Source organism: Filicampus tigris, chromosome 15 (genome assembly GCF_054856515.1).
Source record: "Filicampus tigris isolate MCC_2025a chromosome 15, RoL_Ftig_1.0, whole genome shotgun sequence".
In the NCBI taxonomy this organism is placed as follows: Eukaryota; Metazoa; Chordata; class Actinopteri; order Syngnathiformes; family Syngnathidae; genus Filicampus; species Filicampus tigris.
The window spans coordinates 13,604,290-13,623,874 of NC_141231.1; the positions used below are offsets into that span (position 1 = coordinate 13,604,290).

General features: G+C 40.2%; 1 protein-coding gene and 1 long non-coding RNA gene across 5 annotated transcripts in view; one reads left to right on the forward strand and one right to left on the reverse strand.

Moving 5' to 3' along the window:
- tbx5a (T-box transcription factor 5a) overlaps positions 1 to 12,564 on the reverse strand; it is a 27,578-nt gene extending 15,014 nt beyond the window's left edge. The window contains exons 1-6 of one of the 4 annotated variants that reach the window (XM_086053114.1): positions 12,499 to 12,564; positions 8,138 to 8,216; positions 4,173 to 4,344; positions 3,633 to 3,727; positions 2,936 to 3,055; positions 2,141 to 2,288 (exon numbers count right to left, since the gene is read on the reverse strand). In XM_086053114.1, coding sequence (XP_085909240.1) covers positions 2,141 to 2,288; positions 2,936 to 3,055; positions 3,633 to 3,727; positions 4,173 to 4,319 — 510 coding nt within the window. In that variant the 5' untranslated portion in view covers positions 4,320 to 4,344; positions 8,138 to 8,216; positions 12,499 to 12,564. Of the gene's footprint in view, positions 1 to 2,140; positions 2,289 to 2,935; positions 3,056 to 3,632; positions 3,728 to 4,172; positions 4,345 to 4,671; positions 5,046 to 8,137; positions 8,217 to 12,498 lie in introns of those variants that run through there. The other 3 variants (XM_086053116.1, XM_086053117.1, XM_086053115.1) reach the window with 3 other exon arrangements.
- LOC147135625 (uncharacterized) lies at positions 4,180 to 19,378 on the forward strand. Its single transcript, XR_015089789.1, has 4 exons — positions 4,180 to 4,370; positions 4,815 to 5,029; positions 9,976 to 10,096; positions 18,538 to 19,378. It is a non-coding gene; the product is annotated as an uncharacterized LOC147135625 (long non-coding RNA).
- Positions 19,379 to 19,585: the final 207 nt, after the last annotated feature.

Below are 19,585 nucleotides of genomic sequence, written 5' to 3' on the forward strand. Positions count from 1 at the left end.
TTACTATAAAAAAATAAGTGTGCTTAATACAGTTCCTAAAGTTCCTAAATCCGAATGTATTGTGCTGTACACAACTGGACTGTACTTAAAACAAAAACAACAAAAAAACATGTACTGTACTGTATTGCACCTTTTAGATGTTATAAATATTATTTTTGATTTAATTCAGTGATTCTTAAGCATATGGTATTTTGTCCTATCATTGTTTGTTTCCTGTCTTGATATTTGATTTTATTTCTCATTTGCCAGTGATGTTATTCCAAACATATAAAATAAATGCATCATAAAAGTGATTAAGTGATAGTGATCAAATTCAAATGTACTGCACATAATGTGAATTAAAAAAAAAATGTATTTCAAAATTTAAAACAAACATCTCTTAATAGATGCGATTTATTGAACTATACTTTAAAGTTAAATACAACTGAAGTGTATTAAAAAATGCACAGTACTTGACAAGTAAACAAACATGTACTGATTTGTACTTAGTTCTGTGATTTTTTTTTCCAGTTAGAACTGGCGGTAGCTACTCCCTCACACTTGTCCATTAATAAAATTTCAGACTGGATGAAGCCTTGCGATGCCATTGAAAGTCTTTGCAACATAATCTCTTGTGTGTTGTTAAGAGCATGGCCTTTTACTCATCCTGGTGATCAAATCTTCCAGCATTAGCTCGTGAAAGTGTACGGATTGACTAAAATAGAGAGCATGCAACTATTATTATATGGCTCCCTCATTACTTTAATGACTGTGAGCTAATAGTTTCGACAAAACATCGTTTGATGGAAAACTGCAGCCAACGAGTCTCTTATTAGCATGGAGACACATTGATGGAGTGTGTGTGTGTGTTGCAGATGTTTAGGGGCGGGTTTGTGTGAAATAATGAGATTTTTAGGAAATGGCTAACAGGCCAGCTTTAGTTGGGAAAAAAAAAAAAAGAAGAGAAAAAGTTTCCTCTTTCTAGTGCACGTGGACTTCCATTTAAGGGCCAACATTTGGTGCAGAGAGTTAACTCAATTGCCAATTAGTTGAACATGAAAAGTGTGTATTACGAAAATGAGGTCATCTATATTGAGAATGTGAATCAGGGCTCAAAAAAGTCCTGTTAAAAAAGTTCATTCAGCAAAGTGTTCACACAAGAGTTACACTGTCAAAAAAAAATAAAATAAAGTTGGGTGAACTCAAAATTTCGAGGCAACACAAAATGTTTAGTTGTGCAGCGCATCTAAATATTTTAAGTTTTGCTATGTGGTGAAAATTGGCTCTCGCGCATTTCACAACAAAGAAAAAACAGAACGGGTGAATCTTGGATTATCCCCCCAACTTCAAGATATAAAAAAACACAACTCAGCAAATTGTTTTGGAGCAAACAACTTCCTTGATTTGTTATGTTAACTAACATTGTTGCCATTAATGTCAATCATTTACATTTGAAAGTTGTTCCAACTTAAATTGCTGTTTAAGCCCCAAAAAATACAAGTTTTTTTTTAATCAGTGTTACAAGAAGTTTCTTGTGTGCCTTTTTTCGTACATTTGAGTTCAAATTAAAGTCAATCTTTTAGTGAGAAAAGAAAGTATTGCAGACATAAGGACAGCAAGTCCACGTATAGTTAAATATATATCACTTGGGTATAGGAGGAAACCATGGACAACATTTGCAGTGCAAAAACAGCAAAAAGTGGGGGCTCGGGGTGTTTAGCGAGGTGTAAAATATATAATACTGTACTATCCCCAATTTTAAAAAAAAGCATGTATTTTTTATTGTGCAATACTTTATATCAACTGAAGCAATATATCGCCATGCTGTCAAAAAAATAAAAAGTCACATTGTATAACGGTCTTTTTCCAATTGTTAGAAATCGTATTAATGGAACGTTTTAGTTTGATTTCTAGATTTGCACTCAATGGATCAATTCCATGTTTAACTTTCTATTCGATTTATTTCTACACACGTTTGCCCTTGGAACATATCGAACAAAATCTCATGTACTAAATGTGCCATCACGTGTAAATGCGAGTATGAAGAACGCCACGCACGAGATGTTTATATGAGGAACAAAACAAGAACTTTATCAGCATTTCAAAAGTGCCTTTGAGCAACATGGCGCAAGATAGAGATTTATAAGAGACAGGCACCTACGTGTCCGAACGGGTCCAGGTGGTTGTTGGTCAGCTTGAGCTTCTGGAACGAGACCAGTTGCCGCATCCAGTGGGCCCCCGTGGCCGGAGAATCCGGGTGCACGTACAGCCTCCCGGGCATGGCGGGCTCGGCTTTACCGGTCACCGACCTGGAGGTTACACGGAGGATTATTGCATCAGTAGTTTCAATAAATAAATAAATAAATAGCAATCATAAAATGCTATTTGTTAGCAGGCGTACACGCGCAATTACGCATGACGCACAAGCAAAACAACAGGCAACAGGCAAGACGTAAGATTGTCCAACGTCAGAAAACACTGATGAATTATTTTTTTCAGAGTGGCCGATTGTTAGATCAAGACACCACGATTGTGATAGTAATAATAAAGAAAAAATGAATATAATGTTTTAAACGGGCTTAGGCCACATTCTTGACATGCGAACTCTCTGATTTATTTATTTATAACGACGGTGGTTTATACAACTATGCTGCTGTTGAAAACTTTTGGGGTCACTTAGAAAAGTCCTTTTTTTTTTTTAAAGAAAATCAATATATTTTCCAAATAGCATTAAAATAACCAGACATTGTTGTAGTCGTTTGCAAACAAAAAACAAAAAAAACAATGATTTTCTTTCAAAAATAAGGACCTTTTAAGTGAACCCTCAAATTTGGAATGGTAGTGTGTATATAAAACGATGTTGTTATTGAAATTGGCTATAGGTGACCCCAAAACTTTTACGTGTCATGTTTCTCCCCCTAATAAAAACATGCGTTTTTTTTTTAACTATACATACCATTTATTGTCGGCAAACTTGTATCGATGATCATCTGCGGGCACGACATCCATCAGAAGGATATATTTTGTTTTGGGGTTCAAGCCGGTGACTTTCACTTTAAAGCTGGGAAACATTCGCCTGCAAAGGGGGGAAAAATTTTAATTAATACATGTTCTTAAAGATTTGAGTGCAAAAATTTGCGATGAATACCACATCGCACCAAAAAAAACGGCATGTGCGTAACGGTGGAGTTGCACGGATACAAATGTAACGATGTCATTTGTTACACGTTAATTGATCATCATCATCATCATCATCATCATCATCATCGTGAACAACAACATTCTACAAGTTGCTTTTAAAGTTTACAATACAATGCTGAACAAATGACATTATCGCGTTAACAGTTATGTAACGTGCGTTCAAGAAATTGATATATTATTGATATTTCTGGTCACCACTTTTCGGGATTATGACACACAAAATGCACACCCACTGGCCATTTCATTAGGCAACCCTGCACGATTGGCGCCAACACGCATCGACTGAAATGTGTTTATTGTCGCCATGTCGTGTTGCTAATATTTTGCCCTCTCATGTGACGCAGGGCTCCAGTCGCAATGACAGCACACCGTATTGCCACAATTAAAAGCAACCGGTTTATTCGGGCAGGGGTCCCTAATAAAGTGGCCCGTGAGTGCGTGAGTTATCTCACCTGCCCGCTTTGGTGATGATCATCTCGGTGCCCACTTCGTGGAACTTCACCCACAGTTCCCTCTCGTGCAGGTACACTTTTATACCCTCCATACCCTGCAAAAAAGGAAATACAAGAAAAAAAAAGTTTTTTTGGGGGGGGGGTAGCCTACTTGTAAAATTATAAATCAATACAGTCTTTCTGGAGGTAATTTGTTGAACTTGTTTGTTGTAGAATATTTGTATGCTTTCAATACATACTGGGAAAAATAAGGGACCACTGAAACGATCAGCTTCTCTGATTTTGCTTTTTATAGCCATATGAACGTGTTCGTTTTATTCTATAAAATACTGACAATATAACTCCTACATTCCAAATGTTGCCATTTTTAGAGTATTTATTTGCAGAAAATTAAAAAATTGTCAAAATACTCATACTTTTTTGGGCGGCTTCGATTTTTCCATAGCATGTTTATTTTTTAATGCATATTTTTAGGATGAGTTTTACACGTGACCCAACAACGCACCGATTCAATTGACCGCACTGTGCTGCACAACTGACCTGCTGGATGTAGGTGGTTTGCGAGGACGGCGACTTGCCGGACGTCCCGTTGGGCTTCTCGGCTTTGGCCTCACTCGGAACCTCCCTCGAATCGGACCCAGTACCGGGAGAGGCTTGTAGGCCGAAAGTCTCTTCTGGGTCGGCCATGACTGGATCTCAGGACTGCAAGACCCTCCACATAAAAAAAAAAGACATCAAGTAAGGAGCACACATCTGACTTTTGAAAGATACAAACACATGTAAAAAGTTCATTAAAAATAGAGCAAGTGATCGAATTTAGCCTACAAATCCAATATGCTGTTGAAGTACGGCAGATAACGGTCCACACGTTACAACTGCGAAGGTCAACGGGACCTCTTTTTAACTTCAGAAATGATCTGTTTTTACTTTTTGGGGAGAGATGTGTAACATAACAATATTACAAATGCAGCTGCACGATTATTTTCACAGAACACACAGTGAAGATGACGCTATAAAACACGGATCGGTTTTATCTTACCTCAAACGAAAAGAAAAGAGGGGGGAAATTTAAAAAAAACACGACGGCGGTTCAAAGAGTAGTCTTTTCTTCCTCAAACAGACAAATTGAAATAATCCATCCGAGGCTTGGTATCTCCATGCATTCTTCTTTTGTTGGCGAAGATACGGAGCTCCAGATAGACAGCGACTCCCGGCGGAGTTCGTGTCCGGCGGCAGGGCTTCGCGGCTCGGCGTCGGCTACGAGGAGCTACCCGGCGGTGCCTGGAAGTGGCGGAAGTGCTGGCGGTGCATTTTCAGGGCTGGCGGAGCTCGAGTGAGCCCAGGCGGCTGCTTGCGTCGAGCATTGGCTGCGTTGGGCTTCGGTCCCCGGGGAGCAGGTCGGCCACCTCCTTCTTTCCGCTTTTCTCTCACTAGACCTCCTCTTCTTCTTCCCTCTCCGTCTCTCGCTCTCTCTCGCATTCTCTCTCTCTTCACCTATCCAATGAGCATCAATGGGCAAGCGTGCGAAGCGGAAGTTGCATGCATCTATGGGTGGGGAGGGACGAAAAAGGAGGGGGGGGGGCTATCTAGTTTACGAGGGCGCGAGGAAAGATAGATAGATAGATAGATAGATAGATAGATAGATAGATAGATAGATAGATAGATAGATAGATAGATAGATACTCAAATAGTTGCCTCCGCTGAAATAGATGCAGTGAGCCACTTAAGCGTCAACCCCTTCAGCAAATAAAGGCACAACCTCAGATTGCTCCTTTAAAACGTGCACAGCCTCTACCCCTAATAAACACATGGATGGATGCACGGATAGCATATTTCACCAAATTGTGGAAATGAAATGATTGCAGTGTGCCACCTAATTATGATTTAACATGTCAAATAAACCCCCCTCCCCAAATTGACTAGTAGATTAATTTAATTGAAATGTATTCGTACCTTAATGAATAGCTTAATAAACGCTGATGGATAGATGATAGATACCAATAGCATATTTCCGTAAATAGTGGCCTCCGTTAAAATTAATGGAGTGCACCAATTAACCGCCATCCACTGGAGGTAATAAATGCCCCTCCTCATTTAAAATGTACAGTATGTGTAGAAATGATATTTCCTCAAATAATGAGCCTGCAGTCCGCCAATCAATCATAATCCACTTGAGTAAATAAATGCCCCACCTCAAATAGACTAGTAGAATTGTTTCATGTATTTGTACCCAACTAAAAGCCTCGCCCCAATAAACACTAGATGACCGGACGATGGCTCGAAAGATAGCGTTTTCCTTGCATGGCGACCTCCGCTGGAAAAAAAGGCAGCTAAATAATCGTCCAGCAAATTAATACCCCTCCTTACATTGACTATTAACTCATTTAAGATGTAGTACATCACAAATATATACAATATTTACAAATGTATTTATACGCACGCAGCATGCGTACGTTTGTAATTTTGATCTTCAAGTGTCACTATAAATGTATATATTCAGTGACATCCCCCCTCCTTCCCCCACAACTAACATTATTTTGAACCCTTGGTCGGATGTCATGCGGGCACTGCACACCCACAGTTTGGCGCCACATTGGACTTTTTTTTCTCTTTTTTCTACATGCATGGTGACCTAGGTTTTCGTTACTTACTATATTCGTAATGTCTGTTGGTTAAACGGCCCCAAATTGGTTCTAAATTTAAATTCTGCATGGTCACCTTTTAACAGTGTAAAACGCATCGGCGTGCTGAAGGGCTCCTAAATCCGTGTGTGTGCGTGCGTGCAATGGGCGTACATGCGCGTGCGCACGTGTCTTGCGTCCACATTAAACAAATAGTGACATCACTTTTTTTTACAACTTGATCCTAAAAAAAGAACATCCCAATGACTCCACTTCCACGTTTAAAAGTAAATGAAGTAATATAAAACTAACCCCCCCCCCCACACCCCACACGCACTTTTTACACCCCATCAGTAAATTTGGTTTCAATGCATACGAAAAGAAAGTTTTTTAAATATTTACTGTATAAGTAAACAAGTTTGCAGGTGGTTGTGCTTGATGTTTTTTTGAGTCATGATCCACCAAACATTCACTTTCTGTACTAATTCATTTATGTAATTGTTAAATATTTATTTTACCTGGTTCTTAAGGTTTGGCAGGCAAAAATGAAGGGATTGATTAAACATAAAAAGCATGCGTTCAATAAAAAAGAAATTTACTTTTTACTTGTAGGCAAAAGAAGTGCTGCGCAAATTCAGATCGCCCCGAGTTGTTCTGAACGTGCAATTAAGTGCATAAGATATTTAAATGTACGCAAATCCATTCCTTATCAGCGTTTTCTTATTTCCTGTATGGGTTGGGTACCGCAACGTGATCTGTTGTAATATGTATAAAAAGTTTTATTTCGCAGGGTGTGCAAAATGCATCCTAACAACTAACAACCACATAACAGTTCCGAACTCCTTACATTAAACCGTGTTGCAACTGTTGTTAGTTGACTTTTTTTGGTGAGGGATAAAAAAAAAAAAAAAATCCCAGTAAACTTCAAGGAGCTCACTGAAACACAAACGTAAACGGAAACTAATCAGCAAGTCTGCACCACAATGCAGTCATTCTAAGAACACAACTCAACAGCGTAAATTCAATTCATTGGGGAAAAAAAATCATAAATATATACGATTTGCACCATTTCATAATAATATTGCCAGTTTTTACATTTCGTTTCAAAATAAAAATGAAACAAATATCCTGCACATTTACCACAAATGAAATCATCTAATTTATCGTAGTTCGCGTTATTTATATAGTGACTTTGCGCAAACAAATAATAGCGCAGTTCACGTCACGTGACACGTGGGCGCGCAGCTCTAATCCAGCACGCACACGTGCTCACATGTCGAAAAAAGAAAAGCAGAAAAAAAAAAAAAATCATTTTCCCAATGTACGAATTTACGCAAACTTAAATACATTTGATACACATTTACATTGCATCCCTGAATTCGAAAACGACCTGAAATTTAAGAAAAACGTGCGTATCTTGCTGTAGTCTGTGCTTCACTACAAGTGCACAAAACCGGCACTCGTTGTTCCAAATGAATGCGCATTAGTGAGTGACTGTGCAGGCTAATAATTAGCATTCAGTCCACCTTTGAAAAACACGTGCTGCACCTGTAACCTCACACGTTACATTTCACAAGTCGATAAAATGAATAAATAATTTTTAAAAAAACTACAAAGTACTAGATGTCAGTGCGTAACACACCAGAGGCCAGATCTTTTGGTTTAAATGCAACACACACACACACACACACACACACGCCCCCCCACCCCCACACACACTTCCATATAAAAATTGCATTGACCAAAACAGTACATGAAATGCATTGGATATAATATCACTGGACAAGAAATACTGGCTTTGCTCTGCCCCCCTTATTTAAATGCAACACACGTGCACGCGGGCACACACGCACACACACGCATTGGGCGTAAGGTGCTCCTTACCTCCTTGGCTGTGCTCTGACGTGTGTCTGCAGGCAGCTTGCAGGAACTTTTTGGCTCAGGGGGAACCGGCCGGGGTCCGCCTGCAAAAATATCAACACATGGGAGCCAATATGGAAGGCAGGGGAAAAAAAAAAAAAAAGGTGTCAGGCCAGGTGACGGAATACTGTCACGAGCATCAAATAGGCTGTTGATGTTCACTCGTTTGTGGATCGAGTTCATATTAATGGGTTGCACTGTTGTCACATCCAAATATGTGACGGAAGCTTTCTTGAGCCAAGGCACGTTAATTATAAAATTTGCACGGCTAGCTTAACACAGACCAAAATGTCAGGAAATAGCTGAAGTGTTGTGTCGGTCATTGTACATCACATACAGACAACAAGCTTTTTTTTTTTATGTCAGCAGAACAAAACAGAAAAAAAAAAAACATACCACAAGTTGTATTTTTGTTTGCATAGCAGACAACTTTTCTGCACAATTCTACTTTTTAACATTTTCAATATAATTGCCTCACAAGCTAATGGCTAGCCTCGTGGCGTGGAACTGAAAAACACGCAACAAGTTGCTTTTTTTCTCCTTTTTTTTAAATGAGCGGAGGTGCAAAACTGAGCTAAAAAAAGTCGCTTAATCACGTTTTGCTCTTCCGTTGTTTAGCAGGCAAGCAAGATGGTGCATATGTTCTTTCCCTCCTTTTTTTAATTGACTGAAAAAAAGATGAGCCAACAATCTCGCATTTGCTCGTCTTTTCCCTTGTAACTGTTGAGTAAGTGAACACTGAGATGCAAATTTTTTTCTTCGATTTCTTTACCAGGCAAACGTGATGATGACGTTTGCTTTCCCACCTTTTCATGACATTGTTTAGTAGGTGATGCGACACTTCTGGTTCAAAATACGCGTATTTTATTTGTATTTTTTTTTTTGTTTTTTTTTTTTTGGGGGGGGGGTCTATTTTTAAGTAGGCAAGCCTGGTAGCTCTACTGAGAAAATTTTAAATGAATGTATACGTTTTCCTTTGTTTTGGTGGTGAAAAAGTGAGAAAAATAATGGAAATTGGTGGATTTCTTCCCACTTTTACCACTGCTTTTTCTTTAGTATTTTAACAGGTGAGCATTTAGGTGTAAAACTGCAGGATAAAAAAGCTCGTCTTGGTCTTGGACATGCAAAACTTTTTTTATTTTTATTTTGTATTTTCACTTTTTGCCTTCTATGGTTTAGAAGGTGAGCAAGGAGGTGCAAAACTGAGACAGAGACAAATTTTCGCACGTTTTTTTGTCCTTCAAATGTTCAGCAATCAGGTGTGTGTATGTGTGTGTGGGTGGGGGGGGGCTCATAACTGATAAAGTCATGCAAAAACATCACTTCTGTATTTATTATTGTGCTTAAAGAACGTAAAAAATGGTATATATATATATATGTGTGTGTGTGTGTATATGTATGCATACATTATATGTGTATTCACATATATGTATAGTTTCATTTGAATTTTCAATAATTATAAACATTATTATTGCAGTTAAACCCATAGCATTAAATGACAAGTTTTCTGTTTATTTGTTTAATAAATACGGTTTGAACGCTTTAGAGATGCAGTTCACAAGTCAAACAGTTTTTCAGTATTTGTTTTTTTTGGGGGTCGGGGATGTTAAATTAAAAAAAATAAGCAAACTTTAGTCATTTTAGAGCTCACTTTTGTGGTTATTGAATGACGAATGTTTGAGGAAAAACAACACAATGTCTAGAAAGAAGACGGGGCTGCAAACATGACATTTAATTAGCTCAGACTTTGAATGAGCCTGCCACCATCTTCCTTCTGATGGATCTTCTCCTTTCCAATCCAGCCTGCCTGGCCACACATGGGCCTGTGACCTGTGACCTCTCGAGTGACTTCACCCTTGTTCTACTGGAGTAAGACGAGCGTGATAAGCTATCTGCGCCTCCATGGCAACATGCGGCCGGGAGGTACACACGCACACACACGCGCTCACACACAATATGTACATATTGATGTACAAGTACAAGAGGTCCACTTTTCCAGGCCGAGTGGCACGCCTCGGCCCTCGGTCGGGCTGGGCGGGCCTGTCGGTGGTCGGGTTGGGCGAGCCGGGGGCTGACATGTTCCTGCAAACAATCACATCACACACACGGGGACCCACATTCCAACTTCCTGATCAAGCCAACACCATTAGACACACACGCACATGCAAAGCACAGTTGCCATCCCCCACGCTGGCCTAAATGCAAGACACGAGTCGTGGTCAGGCTTAAATAATTATCTAAAAATAAATAAATAAATAAAAATATTATTTTCAAAAAACTTTCTCTAATCTGAAATGATGAAAATTGCTGCACATGGGGATCAAGCTCATCCGGACACTTGCAAGTGAGTCAACTCTTGACATGAGCCACATGTCTTGTAATCTGCTGTCCTCTAGTGGTGATTTTGTGTAATGGCTCATCCATAGGAAATGAAAAAACCTCACTCGAGTACATATCGCTGGCATCCGCCAGAACCTCCTATGTCACTATTAGGTAAATTTCATATGATTTCAAAAATCTTTTCGAAATCAATTGCAGTTGATGAGAGAAACATTGTGAGAGCGGTGTCGAAACACCCAATCCAATGTTAGAAAAAGACTTCACGAGAAAAAATACACATGCAAACTGGCTGCTTCTGGAATGGGCTCACTAGTCTTTAGTGATGATGTAACTCATGGTAGCAGCAGAATGAGTTCTGAAGTCTACAAAAAAACATTTTGTCTGGCAATTTACAGAAAAATGTCAATCACTGGACCTAAACCCAATCGAGCATGCGCGTCAACTCCTGTAGAGGAGACTGAAGGGAGAAAGCAACAAAAACAAACAAGAACTGAAAGAGGCTGCAGTAAAGGCATGGAAAAACCCAAATGTCTTTCAAGAGGAAGTCAACCCAAACATTTTTTTTCAAGAATATATTCTGTGCAAGCCCACTAGTTGAAACAAGGCAATAATATTAATATAAAATAGGAGTTAAGCAACAAAATCCCGTTTTTAGCCATCTCAGGGGGCGGCCATTTTGTCACTTCTGTTGACTGAAAATGACATCACAGTTACTCAGGGCTCAACGACCAATCACGCCTCACCTGTTTTCTGGAGCCGAGCCATGATTGGTCGTTATCTGAGCCCGGAGTGTCTGTGATGTCATTTTCAGGCGACAAAAGTGACAAAATGGCCGCCCCCGCAGATGGCTAAAAACAGGTGGATTTTGTCGCTTAACTCATATTCCACAAACACAATAATAATCAGAATGCTGTGTTTCAACCCGCATAGAACATATTCTTAAAAAAAAAAACAAGAAATTGACCTTGCCGTTCCAATACTTTTGGAGGGGACTGTATACTCACAAATGTTGAACACAAAGCTATTATTCTATTGCATGAATGGCATCAGGTGGCTACTCTGGTTCGTTGTACCTTGTGCTGTCTGCTGGAGAGCGTTTAACTCTCCTGCCCGTCATCTCTAGTACATCACTGGCACAACTAGATGTTCAAAGATACATCGGTTGTCCTAAATGAATCATTTTCAGAGGAATGAAGTGAACATTTCTCGCGGCACAGCTGACGGTTGTTAATCACACTCAAAGAGATTTTATAAGCGTCCTTGGGTCTCTTGAAAGAAATAAGCTAACGACCACGGGAAGCGTGCCGTGTGGTCTCCTCTTAATATCCACAGACCTGGGTGGGGTAGGTGGGGTTCACAGGGGGAGCGGAGGGGAGACCGGGCGGGGGCCTGGGGGCCATCACGTCTCACCTCGGCGGGGTCACGACACCTCAAACCCTCGACATGTTCAAATGCACAAATTACGACTCTTGTCAAATCCAGAAATTGTAAATGGGGCCGATTCTGAACCCCACGTTGACTCCCTCCTACGCCCAGGAAAGGTCCCTCTAGTACAAAAACGACTAGAATATTTATTTATGGAATTACAGTGAGCCTCAGCGAAATTTTACAGATCCACCAACAATAGGTGAAAAGTTGCTATATAGAGACCCAGAAAAAAAAATCAAAGTGCAACCTCCCACTTGTATTAAACACATTTAGACTTATAAGAAAAGTCTGTTAGCTTACTGGTAATTTAACATGCGAAATGCTATAGACGAGCTCGCCGAAATTACCATAGATGGTAATTATAAACCTTGAAACATATATAAAATATTCTCACTGCTTATGCCTCAAATCATCGTTGCCCCTTGAAACGAACGAAAATATCATTAATCTGTTCCCCCCCCCAAAAAAAGAAAGCTAAATTTGACAGAAATGCTTTGTGAGCCATATTTGTCATTTGAAGCCTCGTTATTAATGATCCCCAAATTTTAATAAACTTTCCTCTTTGGCGAGCTTGATCAGGTTTTTGGCATCTTGTCTTCTCGTGTCCAGACCGGATTGCCCCGGTTTCAAACTGGAAGGCCTAATGCGGCCTTCCTCTATTGAGGCCTACCTGGAGGGACCATACCAAGTGTGTGTTCGACGAAGGGGTGTGTCATTTATGGGTGTGTTTGGACAAAAATGCTTCCTTTGCCTTTACATTTGAAATCAGTCCAAATATCCATTTGAATTTGTTTTCTTACTAAATATTAACACATATTGTGGACTCAAAATCCACTAGGGCATTTTTTTCCATTTTGAGGTGCATTTACCTGTAGTGGGAGGAGCTAAGGGCTGTTTAAACAGCCACATGAAACTTCCTCTGTAAGAATGTCTGACATTCACCTTTGTGGAAGTGCCTCTGAAAAATAAGAACTTTTTTTTTTTTTTTTTTTTGATGCAGATGCATTACTTTGAGTAAAGGTTTATTTAACTTTTTCAAATGAAATCCTCAAACCAGGAACGCAAGGATTAATCAGTTCTTTATCACCAAAACAGGAGGTAAGACTACCCAAAAAGTAGAGCGCCGGCCTACTTGAAACATGTTGCATTGTTTTGCATACACCACCCATTGTTCTTGTCTGCTCATTTTAAATGTTTTGTTGATCGGAATTATTTTTACTGTCGCACTACTTTGAATGAATTTGGGATCATGGCCTACTTTTTGGGGGGCCAGAATGCCCAAGTAGGTAAGCTCTACTTAATTGAAATGGTAGCCTAACAATTGGGCCTTCCTCCACACCAGAGGTGGGCAACTTGAGGGCCCGTATCCTGCACGCTCCGGACACCCGAGTTTGGCTCCAGCTCGGACGTGTGCTCTTGCTTGGTGTATTGTTGTGACTTCCTGTTTGTCGGCAGCGTGACCATTGCGGTTCTGCGAATGTCTCCTCTGATTCATGGCGCTGCTTTTCTGGAGGACCATCAGAGGCCTGGGGCCGCATAGCTGGTGCTGCTCTTTATAAGAAGCACGCCATGCATGCGAGTCATTAGTGTGTGTGTGAGGTTTTTTTTTTTTTTTTTGTGTGTGTGCATGCTCCAGTTGTAAGATCTGTGCATATCGATGATGGAGTTGTGGAACCACAATGTACTCCGAGGGAAGCTAGTTGTGTAACGTGATCTTAGAGAGGCAAACTATGTGTGTGTGCGCGCGCGAGCCCGCGTGTGTGCTTATTGCTACATTGTTCTATCGTGGACTTTTTCAAAGTGTGGGATAATGTTCCCGCAAAGAACATAAAACGGCGGGGGTCTTCCCCCCACACTCTCTTCCTACGTTACACGCTCTGAGTAATTCCACGCTGATGGAATGGACTTTTAAAAAAATCGATTAAAGTGCAGAATACAAATAAGCTTCTTAATATATATGTTTCGAATTATTTGTCACACAATTTTGTCATATTCTGTGGTTGTCAAAGTGTGGTTCAAATACCTCTTGTGGTACGCAGGCTCCCTCTAGTGGTGTTTGAAATAATGATTGCCCCAGTGCAATTACTTTAGTTAAATATGTTTGCATTACACCTAAAGGACTGTTTGATTTTTAACTCATTCAGTACCAGACTTTTTCATACCCTCTGTGAAATGACACATAAATATGTCATTGGGATAGAATGAGTATTTAGGTCGTTTTTTTCAAAAATTGACCTGAATGTACGGTACATTTTTGAGTTTATTTATTTTTATTCTTTTTTCAATTTTGCGAATGAGTGTTAAGGTTGAAACTATACATAATGTTAAAATGGCTTACTAAAATGACATATTTTTTTAATGAATATAACCCCTGTCTTGTTTTTGATGAACTCTGACGCCTTCTGTGCTTACTGTATTTGAATATTGACTCTGATAGTAGTACTTAGCATTTTTGTGTTCGAATACCAGTGACTTGAAGTGCTGTGACACGGCCACGTAGACACTTTGTCAGTCCGTCTAAAGGGCCGTGAAAAATGATTTGCCCTCTTCTCAAATTCCCTTTTTTTTTGCGTAGTTTTCCCAAATTAATAGTTCATCAAATAATTGCAAATATAACCCAAGTAAACATAAAATGTTTTCGATCGTTTGTCCTGCCGCAGCTTTTGATGTCATGAACCGATGACCGAGCATTCTCCCTCAAGATTTTCTGGTAAAGAGCAGAGTTCATGATTCCATCGATCACAGCACGTCGTCCAGGTCCTGAAGATACAAAGCAGCCCCAGACTATCACATTAGCACAACCATGTTTGACTTTTGGCATGATGTTCTCTTTCTGAAATGCTCTGTTACATTTACACCTGATGTAACGAGACACGCACCTTCCAAAAGTTGAACTTTTCTCTGGTCAGGCCATAGAATTTTCATCCAAAAGTCTTGAGAATCAGTCTTTTTATTTAAAAATATATTTTTTATGAGCCTTTATATTGTTTTTGATCAGCAGTGATTTTCGCCTTGGAAATTCTACCATGATGTCATTTTCACCCAGTCTCTTCCTCATTGTTGAGTCATGAACACCGACCTTAAACTGAGGCGAGGGAGGCCGGCGGTTCTTTAGACGTTGTCCTCGGTTCCTTTGGGACCCAACTCAACTCAACGTTATTCACAGAGCGCTACAAAACAACCACAGCTGCATACAAAGTGCCGTACATATCGTAATAACCAGACCCATAAAAACGACGACAGCTAAAACAATAAACTAGCATAAAAAGGGGGTGTGGAGAATAAATGGAACACAACTCGCCTTCGTCTCACTATTTACCGCATCTCCACAATAGGGGTTGTTGCTGTGCTCTTGGGGTAATTGTTGTGGGGCCGGCTGTTTACCACTGTTCCATATTTTCTCCATTTGTGGATAATGGCTCCCCCCGTGGTTAGCTAGTGTGGTTGGAGTCCTAACGCTTTAGGAATGGATTTGTAACCCTTTCCAGACTGCTGGATGTCAGTTACTCGTTGCAGGCTTTTGAGATCTTTTGTGGCGACTTAAATAGATCCTGCTCGGCTCAATCAAGCGATTTCTTGACTGAACAATTCTGGAGGTAATCGGGCTTGGGTGTGTTCAGTGAAAATGAACTCGGCTTTCCCCAGAAATTGATGAGTTAATTCGAGATTGAACCATTTCTTTGATAAATAAGATCAGCATTTAAAAACGGCATTTTTTGTTCACGCTGTTTTTTTTTTTTTTTTTCTTGCCTGATATTTACGTTTGTTTGACGATTTTCAACATTACGTTGGGGAAACTGCAAAAAAAAATGCATTTTCAAATGGGGCAAATACTTTAGCACAGCATTAAGCTAGCAGTTACGGTTTTAAATACAGCAGGCGTGGGATTCTATTTGTTTTTACGTTAAGTTTGACAGAGCAAACCTCAAATGGTAAAAGAAAAAGGACATCATTTGAATTGATTTGAACTGGAGTAGCCTGCTCCTATTTAAAAACAAAATGACATTTTTGAAAAGCAAGAGATGTATACCGATGTAGTGGAATCAAAGGGGCATTTTGGAACTGTATTTGTCCATATTGTTCATTTGTGGTCCACGCGTGAGTATTTTCAAGCGCCGCATACGTGCCATAGCGGCCTGTAGCGTCGTTTAGCTTGCGTCTGTCAGTGTTTTGCGGCGAGCGCTCGTCTCTAATGTGCCGGTGGCGGCTTTGTATGAAGTGAGGCTGATGTTGCAGACCATTAGGCTCTTGAAAGGAGTGCTGGCTGTCTTCTCCTGCTCCGCACAGCTCATTTCCACTTCCACGGCCGAGGCGGCTGATAAACGGAGGAGGGCGAGGGGGGAATCCTTGCGGCCCCTGTCTAAAAAGAAACTCCAATGAGCGAAATGCACGTAAAGAGCATATTGTGAGCATGTGCAAAATGCTATGCGATGCCACACATATCGTTTTTCCTTTACATCTGGCCTTCTGCTTTCGGTCAGGTACAGATGCGGGATCGTGCCGGAACAGGGACGGCGCTAAACCGGGGCTAGGGTGGACTATAGCCCTGTCAGAAGTCTGTATAGCCCCTCCAACATGTATTTGATATTGTAAAATATATTTAGGAATCATTTTCTCAAGCCCCCCTTTAGCCCCCGGAGAGGAAAAAAAATCCTGGTGCCGTCCCTATGTTGAAATGATGGTGAATGTACAAGTACATTTGTTTGTCCTCTATGTTAAATATCTTTGTGTAGCCATGGAATAAAAGTCCAGAGTGGAGATATTCTCAGCCGCGCGGGCTCTTCATTATGTATTTGCGTCCATTAGCCTAAATTGAGATCGAGGAGCGTTGCCTCATATCCCCAAAATATTTCTACCTCCTCCCGCCTTGCGCTACTCTGGCCATATGAGATGATCAAATGTTCCACGTCGCTCTACGTCGTGCTGTGTGCGCAATGCGTGGCACATCACGGACGTCTTGGGTTCACATCAGAAGTCGCGTTTGTTTTTGTAATGTGAACCGGTACATAAAAATATGGGATTGAACAAAAAAAATTATCCAAATTTGGCTTCACGCCCGGCTGTGTGGAACATAGTCATATCTGTAGAAGCCTTTTCATGTGCAAACATGTAGGTCATTAATTCGACCATTAGGTGTCACCATTGTTTCTATTCACAAGCCTGTTTAGTAGGAAGTACTCATCAGTTTGCAGGTGTGTAGTTAGACAGCCAGAGCGATGTCGCCATGTTGTGTGTTTGTTTTGGAAGGTTTGAACTTATTTTATGTAGCATTCGGGCAATAACGTGTCTAAATAAAAGATTTTAAAATGTCAAAGGACTTATTTCACCACATGTGATCAAGGGTGTCAAACACTTGAAGTGTCTAGTCACCCTCAGTGGCTTTAAAGCAACACTGTTTAACTTTTAAGTTTTTGTTGATTATGGCGGCGCCATGTGGACAAGTGGTAGTGTTTTGAGCGAAGTCAAGCACATTTCCCATGAGCGCCAGCGGCGCAGCGCATAGTGTACTGCCGTGAAATCCTGAGCTCTCGCTCGCCTGCAGTTGGACTGAATTGTATTTCTGTTTCCAGTGGCTGTGTTTAGGATGAATGGTGATGATGTCGTGAGTCTAATTGTGTGTAAATAATATAACATAACAATGTTTTGTCTGGGAAAGGGTGGAAGTGACACAAGCCGTACAGCAGTCTGCACATTTGTATTTTTTTGTGTGGAGGGTGTGTGGTTTCCTCCTCAAAGTTGCCTGACATCAGGAGACAAGTCAAGTCAACTTAAAGACAAAGTCAACCCATACATATTTTTTTCCAGAATATGTTCTATGCAGGACCACTAGCTGAAATTTTAGCTTTTAGCTTTTAGCCAACTCAGGGGGCGGCCATTTTGTCACGTTTGAAATCCAATCACGGCTCACCTGTTTTCGGAAGCTGAGCCGTGATTGGTTGCTATCTGAGCTATCTGGTCAACTTTGATGTCATCTTCAGTCGACAGAAGTGACAAAATGGCTGCCCCATGAGATAGCTAAAAACCTTTAAGACGGTGCCCAACAAAGTACAAACTGAAGTAGTGCTACGACAAATAATTAATGGCCGTTTAATTTGTATGCACACTAACATACCCTAAATCCAATGAATTGGTGGAGTGAAAATAAATGACAACTTACCTCGACGCGATCGATAGCGTTCGAAAGACAAAAATGATATATGTGATTATTTTCTTCAAGGTCCCTTCGTCTTATGGGTTAACCTTCTGCTAAAAAAAAAAGGCAAATGAACCATGAACCATAACAGTAAGTAAATGCATTTGAACACACCAAAAATTGCGCAAGCATAAAATGTAAGGAAAATTTGTCATAATGATGGAATTGAAAGAAAAGAAACAAAAAAAGTTTAAAGCCTTAAAATACTCCTCTCACATATTGTTATGCATTTAAATACACTTTTTAAACACATTGCAAATGTATTTCAGCACAAAATGATTTGAATAGGTTAACTGCGATATAGCGGGGGGATTACTCCATAATTTCTGTGCTGATTATTTGCAGCGGTGTAGAACGGAATTTCTGTTTCTAGTGTTTTAGCTGTCAGACGTCCTTTTCAAAGGGTCCACGTACGAGTCGGGACACCGCTCGGCGCTGCGGGGCGGCGTATCATCACTGTGAAGACGTTGTTACGTTTGACAGCAGCACCAGTGGAGACAACCGTGTAACTTCATCCTCGCCGGAGGATTTATCAGATCAGACATCTCAAAACACCAAATTGCTTTTCCTCCTCCTGGGCTTGTTCCTTTCAAACAGTCATTCGGCTGAACTGATGTGTTCATTGCACTCTGACACCTTCAAGTATCAAGTGTCACCTCTGGATATGCCTGAAGATCTTTTTTTTTTTTTTTTTTTTCTCGATGCACCAGCTCCTGAAAGAACCACACTCCTTATGAAGGCCTCATATCCAACACATGAATACTACATTATGTACTGTACAGTAATCATTTGTGTTTATTTGAGAGGTGCAGCAATTAATCGACAACTATTTGATTATTTTTGAAATTCAATTAATCGTTTGGATTATTTTTTTTTTTTTTACTTTAAAATTGTCCAAATCCTCGGAATTTGAACCTTCGACATTTTAAATTTTCTCCAGACTGAGAGGTTATCTTTCTGTTGAATCAAAATAACACATTTGCTTTTACTTTGGAAAACAATGATCATTTTTGCCCATTTTCTGACATGTTACGGCTCAAACCAGTAACTGAATCATAATTGCTTGTTCATAATTTTTTTTCACTGTCAAACTGAAATTATGCACTGTTTTTTGAATATGAAGGGATGGAACTTACTTTTTTTTATTTAATCCGATTAATCGATTAATGGATTATTAAAATCTCTAGTTGTAATCCTTAACTTCTATGCAAAAAAAGTGCTAGTCATTTTGTGTTCTATAAAGGGCTGTAATGTTTGTAATGTAATGCCAGAGCTGAGCATCGCCTAACCGTCACAAAGTTCCCGTCAGCAAATGTAGCCGACCCACGTGGTCCCAGTCGGTCCAGGTCAAGCAAACGGCGTCGAGAACGGACTTGACCGGTACCACGTCGCACGCAGGTGCCGCACACATGACACGCAGCCAAATAAAGAAAAATACAAAATAAAACATT